Source organism: Danio rerio, chromosome 25 (assembly GCF_052040795.2).
Source record: "Danio rerio strain M-AB ecotype USA chromosome 25, GRCz13ab, whole genome shotgun sequence".
NCBI lineage: Eukaryota > Metazoa > Chordata > Actinopteri > Cypriniformes > Danionidae > Danio > Danio rerio.
This window is the reverse complement of record NC_141045.1, coordinates 5,635,001-5,642,500: the sequence shown is the minus strand read 5'-3', so window position 1 is coordinate 5,642,500 and position 7,500 is coordinate 5,635,001. Positions and strand designations below refer to the sequence as shown.

The 7,500-nt window shown below is 38.2% G+C and overlaps 1 protein-coding gene across 2 annotated transcripts in view; it reads right to left on the bottom strand.

The window, feature by feature from the left end:
• The window catches only part of deaf1 (DEAF1 transcription factor), a 30,050-nt gene that overhangs the window by 1,069 nt on the left and 21,481 nt on the right, over window positions 1-7,500 (bottom strand). For both annotated transcript variants that reach the window (XM_087310899.1, NM_001130779.1), the window contains exons 10-12: window positions 4,876-5,132; window positions 2,538-2,603; window positions 394-483 (exon numbers count right to left, since the gene is read on the bottom strand). In XM_087310899.1, coding sequence (XP_087167025.1) covers window positions 394-483; window positions 2,538-2,603; window positions 4,876-5,132 — 413 coding nt within the window. The remainder of the gene's footprint in view (window positions 1-393; window positions 484-2,537; window positions 2,604-4,875; window positions 5,133-7,500) is intronic.

Here is a 7,500-nt window from a genome sequence, read left to right as displayed (position 1 = left end):
GTGTAAATGCAGTTCATTGTTAGTTCATGTTAACGGTGCATTAACTGACGTCAACAAGCATGACTTTGGATGTTAATAATGTATTAGTAAAGGTTGAACTATGATTAATGGGCAAGTACTGTTCATACTTAGTTCATGGTAGTAAATACTTTGGCCATCATTAACTAATCAACCCTTATTGTAATGTGTGACCTAATAACTTTAACTGTTAAAAGCTATTAGTTGCTAGTTAATTAGTTAAAGTAATCAGTAACTAATTACTTTAACGTTTCCTGAGTTTGATTGTAATGCATTTATGTGCGCCTTTGGTAAAGCTGCTTTAAAACAACCAATATTGTGAAAAGAGCTACACTAATAATCATGAATTGAATTGAATGTTGGATCTAGACTCACCTTTCGCTGGCAGAAGCCGGAGCAGTAATGAACTTTATGGCAGCCTGTGCACTCACAGGACGCCTCTCGACCGCAGTTCACGCACGTGTGCTGAAACACAAACCACAGTAGTGTTAACCGTCAAATTTTGCAAGTCAGAGTTTGTCTTCTTGAATTCAAATTCGACGTCATTCATAGGTTAAGCGGTATACAACTTTTATATATGCTAATGCAGCGAAATTTAAAGTTGTGGTGATGCTGATAACAGATCATTCTTTGTATTTGGATGCCGATTACCGATATTTAGGCCAATAAATGTTTTTTTTCTGAGTTTGGCTTGATTTAGAATTTGACATCATATACAGGTTAAATAATATATATTTTGTATCTTTATTAAATTTAAAAAGAAGTTACAGATAACCAATTATTCTTTACCGATAATTCTTCATATTTGGAAGCAGATAATTTAAAATACAGTGGATAGCTATTTTTATTTTAAAATCTGACCTGAAATTCAAAAAACATTAATATATAAAAAACTATATGTTTCAGATTAGGTTCTGAAGATGCACTGGATTAGGGTTGGGCGATGTTGACCAATTTGGCATCGTACGATGTCTAATGTGGAAAATCGCAATGGACGATGCCGTCGTAGGCAGGGGGTGGGGGTGGTTGTTAAATATCAATTAGTTCATAACAATTTAATTGAAGCCTACCGTTTTCACTACCTGACCCACATGGTCTTTGCTTTACCCATATCCAAACCATAAATAAATAAAGTTACAAACAAATGACCACCTGTCAATCACTTTTTTTACACGGGACTTGAATAGCCACAGTGATCTGTGACGTTCTAATGGCTTTTCCCACAGGTGGTGGAGGAGAAGAGAGTTCGGTTGGAGTTCACTGTAGAGCATACATTTTCATTGTTTTCAAAATCCTCACCGCGTGCGCAGATTTAGGACACTTTATGCAAAATGCATCTTTGCACCAAAAAACGTCAAACACAGCCCTCAGGAACACATTAAACAGTTGTTATGTGAACTTGCTGAAGTAAAAAAACTGCAATGCTGGCCCCGCCTTTGTGCTCTTCAGTTTGCTATGAAAATGACTAAAGCCATTCACTAAAGTCTGTGGGATGGGGTTTGCAGGTAACAGCGTTTGCCACTGAATCTACACACTTTAAGCGCGAGAGGTGCTGTATAATCCTACATTTAATCCTCACGATGCTGTCAGCTGTGCAAGCGGCAGCTATATGTAACATTAAACACAGCTCATGAAAAGACCGTTATTGCTATTAGGATGACAAATAATAAGTTATATATGAAAATAAATGTGAGGAGGGGCGATGGATTGCGGGCTCAGCATTGTGAAGTTTTTCGGCCATCAGCGATGGACGATGGCATTGTCTACCGGCACAACCCTACACTGGACATAACAACACTGTATATGCGCCGTACACATATATTTTGAACCAGAAGTCCAATGCCAAAACCAAAAATATATATAAATCTATATTTTAATACATGAACCATTCAAATGATTAAGATTTTTCAAATCATAATACAATTACTAACTATAAAAATACTGTATTTGTCATTAAATAAATGCAGCAAATTTTTCAAAACTTACCAATAGCGTGTAATATTAAGGATAGTGCTGGATAAATATATACCATTAATATTAACATAATAAAATTTTTAAAAATCTAATACGGAAATAAAGCAGCCTGGGACGTTCTACAAAATATGCTGTATGTATGTGTATATTTTCCTATGCACTTTTAATAAGCAAAAAGAGGTTTTCTATTGACCTTTTCCAGCAGAGCGTGTGTGTGGATGTGTGTGTGTGTGTGTCTCAGCCCTTCAGCTTCTCATCTGCAGATTCTGATAGTCCTGCTTCACTCTCTGTCACATCTGAACAAAAACACCTGCCAAACACAGCAGGCGACCGAGTGTGACGGTCATATGTGCTTCCAGCTTGATCGTAACACACACACACATCTGAAAACATCAACTACATCAGCAGATGCCAGACATATTTCAACACTCAAAGCTTTGCTCCATTAAATCTGATGAGTTCAATATGGTCACAACATATGCAGAATACTAATTACAGCGTAGCTATATACTGTATTAATGATATTTAAAGAACACTAGACTTACCTTAATGATGATTTCTGTGATTTTTCCCTCAGGTTCCTCAGTGAGTGAAAACTGACTCTGAAATGACTGAGAGAAATACAAATAAAACACAAATATGTTAACCAATTTATATAATTTAGTTTTTCATATTAATTTGTCACACGTTTGAGGTCATTTTGCTACCGTAAACGCCCTCTGTTATTAGCTGACTGTTTACCAGAACTTTTACCATTTTTAACAGTGATCTGGGACATTATGGATAGTAATATTTATACTTAATATGTTGTAATGTAAAGCACATTAATAACAGGCTAATTTATGCTAGCAATGTGCTAAGTTCATGCTATTGTTGTGCTCATATTAATGGTATGCTAACCTTGCTAGAAACATACAACATATTAGCACACACTGTATGTTAGAAACATGTGAGCCACATGACAATAAATGCTAGCATGCTAATCTGTATTCATTTGTGACACGTTTGAGACCTTTTTGCTGTATAAACAATTCTGTTGAGAATAAAAGGTGTTTATGAGACAATATGAATAGTAATGTTGACCACTATTAATAACAACAGCATGCTTATGACATCTTAAATCAGACAGCATAGCAAAACATATGAAAACACTATGATAATGTTTTAAAACATTAATAACAGGCTTAATAATGCTAGCAATGTGCTAATTCATGCTAGTGCTGTGGTCACGTTAAGGGTATGCTGCTAACCATGCTACAAACATACAAGATATAAGCATTCACAGTATTAAAGGATGTTAGAAACATGTGGACCACATGACAATAAATGCTAGCATGTTAAACATGCTACAAATATGCTAGTACTGAGTAAAATGTTTTCAACAAGTTAATTGATGTTTTAAGATCAAACATTTTAGCCATCCCTACTAAAAAAAACAGCTTAAACCAGCCTAGGCTGGTTGGCTGGTTTAAGCTGGTCGACCAGGCTGGTTTTAGAGGGGTTTTGGCCACTTCCAGGCTGGTTTCCAGGCATTTCCAGCCTGGTTTTAGCTGGTCAGGCTGGGAGATGACCAGCTAAAACCAGCTTGACCAGCTTAGCCAGGCTGGGAGCCCAGCCTAAACCAGCTATGTCCAGCTTAAACCAGGCTGGTCAAGCTGGTTTTAGCTGGATTTAGCTGGTCATTTTCCAGCCTGACCAGCTAAGACCATGCTGGAAATGGCTGGAAACCAGCAGGGATATGTGCTAAACAAGACTATTAAAGTTCTACTAACAAGCTAATTAATACTAACAGCACAATAAACATAGCAGAAACATGCTAATTCTTGTTAGCAATGAACTCAAACATGCTTGAAATACATTAGCTTTTTCTCAAAGTTGAACTTTACAGAACATTCGCCTGTATTAAAGGGCTGCTATTTTACCTCTTTTGCAAGATGCAAGTCTTTGGTGTCTTCACAATGTGTCTTTAAAGTTTTAGGTTAAAAAGCTCATCAGATGATTTATTTTACAATGCAAAATATGCCCATTGTAGGATCAGAGAAAAGTGTGACTGTTGCCTTTAAATGCAAATTAGCCCCCCCCCCCCCCCCTTTCACACATGTATGTCTGCTTCTCCTGCATTACATCAGATAAACAGTAGTGATGGGAAGTCCGGATCATTTTATTGACTCTAATCTTTCATCTCGTTCATCGAGATGAACGAATCTTTCTTCGATTCATTTCGGTCATTTGGTTCAACTTGCCAAAATATTATTAAAATGTTACGAATTGCTTCCAAACACTGCTACAACTAGCCCAAAAGGGAATAACTCAAACCCAAAGACTCGGATCAAATCTCTTTCCGGCTCTAAATGGATTTGATCCGTTCTCGTAGTTCCCGAGTCATATTGAAGATACGTTTAAAATGAACGAATCGTTCAAAAACAACCCATCACTAATAAACAGCAGTCAGTACCAGAGACAGGCATGAATGAAGCAGACTTCCAGCTCATTAGTCAAAAATACCAATCAAGGTTATTTATTGTATTTGTGGAGGAGTTTGTTCAAGCCTTTCTGAAACGATGAGTCACATACTAATTCAATTACAAAGTTTGCAGTACACACACACACATATGTTTGCCGACACTATGCAGCTGTGGTGATTCCAGTGGTTATTACAAACATGCCCTATTTTAAAAACTTGTAAAACTCATTCTTGAGGTGCAGCTGATCATAGAGAGTTAAACAGATCTTTTAATCCCAGTTTCTTTGCAAATCCTGTTTTGTGGAAATGTTTACACGCGCTTGTCAATCAATACTCCTATGTCACGTTGCAGTGGTGGGCCTCAAAATCACTGGGATTTGGATCCTATTTTAATGTCAGGATTGGTCATATTTGCTCACCTCTTTTCTGCCGCTGCTGTTTTTGTCCGGGCTGATGGTAGCGTGTGCTCCGCTCTGACTGGCTTGTTTGGCTTGTGCGATGAGGACTTTGAGTTGCTGGACGTTGCTGAGCAGGGTGTTCGCCATCTCCTCCAGGTACAGCCATGTGCGCTGCTCGCCCGTCTCCAATCCATTCAGTAGCGTACCGGCCGGAGGAGGTTTAGATTGAACCACAGCCTGCTGAGGAACCACCGCCAGCGCTGGAAGAGTGGTCAACACTGAAGAGAAAAACAAAACACAACTATTCAAAAACACATGCTAGCAACATGCTAACAGTCTTGTATAGTTTTTTTAAAGACAAAGCCACAAGTTGCTAAGTAAACCAGTTTTTAAAAAGCCAGTTTTGGTTTAGTTTCCACCTTGGTCAAACCTAAACGCGGATTGTGACTTTAGAAACATCTTAATACATGCTAGCAACATGCTAACAAATTTGTGTAGTGTTTTTTAAAGACAAAGCCACAGTCTGCTCAGTAAACCAGTTTAAAAAAAGAACAATTTTGATTTAGTTTCCGCCTTGGTCGTACCTAAAAAACACACTGTGACTTCAGAATGAGGGATGTGCTGATACACCACTGCTAGAAGCCTAGCCTGAGCGATTGAAATGTTCCTGTGGGACGGCTGTGTTTGTAGAGGTGAACCAGAACTCTGACAGGTACAACCTTGACGAGTACATTTACAGTCCGTCCTCATCCGATCTCCCTTTAACCCTGACCTACATTCACTTTAAAAGCTTTTGTTATAAAAAAAAGGCCAAGCGGGTTGGAAAATATGTGCCGGACAGACAGAAGAGGACACATTCAGCGTCTGGGTGTGTTTTAATAACGTCCCGGAAGCGACCCAGACGAACACAGTGTGAATCTCAATGCTGTCGAGGAAATTTGTGTTTAAACAAATACAATATCCGACCCTCTGATGGTACAGTAAACATCTGTGTAGTTGATTACGTGGTTTACGAGAACACTAATTTGTATAATGACATGGGCATGACCTAGTTGTACTCTATTAATGTGGTTTACGAGGATACTGATTTGTATAATGACATGGGTATGATCTAGTTGTTCTCTATTAATGAGGTTTATGAGGACACTAATTTGCATAATGACATGGGTATGACCTAGTTGTACTCTATTAATGTGGTTTACGAGGCCACTACTTTGTATAATGGCTTAGTTATGACCTAGTTGTACTCTATTAATGTGGTTTACGAGGCCACTACTTTGTATAATGGCTTAGTTATGACCTAGTTGTACTCTATTAATGTGGTTTACGAGGACACTAAATTTGTATAATGGCTTAGGTATGACCTAGTTGTACTCTAATACAGTGGTTTACAAGGACACTGATTTATATAATGGCATAGGTATGACTTAGTTGTACTCTATTAATGTGGTTTATGAGGACACTAATTTGTATAATGACATAGGTTTAACCTAGTTGTACTGTATTAATGTGGTTTACGAGGACACAACAGATTTCCTTGTAATATAAATTACTTAAAAATCATACTTAACGGCGTCTTTTACCATCTAAATTTTGTTGCAGTTTCCTGCTGTGAGGGTTAGATTTAGGAGTAGGGTTGAAGAAGGGCCATAGCGATTATAAATTGATAATAGAGATTTATAAAATACTACTAAACCATAAAAAAAAGAGTTTTAATTAAATTAAATTGAATTTTTATACATTTTTGTTTGCAACATGAACAAATTTGATCTACAAAAATAACACAATCCAAAATAAATATTTAATCCTAACAGTACTTTATGGTTAATTATTATATTATATTACATTATATTATTAATTTCTTGTCGTCTCAGTCCCTTTATTAATCTGGGGTCGCCACAGCGGAATGAACCGCCAACTTATCCAGCAAGTTTTTACGCAGCGGATGCCCTTCCAGCCGCAACCCGTCTCTAGGAAACATCCACACACACAACGGACAATTTCACGCGAAGGCAGGGAGAACATGCAAACTCCACGCAGAAACGCCAACTGAGCCGAGGTTCGAACCAGCGACCTTCTTGCTGTGAGGCGACAGCACTACCTACTGCGCCACTGCCTCACCCCTTAAATTATATTATATTATATTATATTATATTATATTATATTATATTATATTATATTATATTATATTATATTATATTATATTTAACTCAAACTAAAGAAATTAGCTAGCTCTCAGCAACTCTCACATGGTCGCCCACTAAAGCTAAGCAGGACTGCACCCGATCAGTACCTGGATGGGAGACCCCATGGGAAAGCTAGGTTGCTGCCGAAAGTGGTGTTATTGAGACCAGCAGGGGGTGCTCAACCTGTGATCTGTGTGCGTAAAAATGCCTCCTTATAGTGAAGAGGACTCTATACTGCTCAGTGAGTGCCGTCTTTCTGATGAAACGATAATCCAAGGTCCTGACTCTCTGTGGTCGTTAAAAATCCCAGGATGTCCAACGAATAGAGTAGGGATTTAACCCCGGCATCCTGGGCAAATTTGCTCACTGGCCTCTGTCCGTCATGGCCTCCTAACATCCCCATATCATAATTGGCTCAGCTGGTTTGCGGTCTGGCGCAATATGGCTGCCGTCGCGTCAT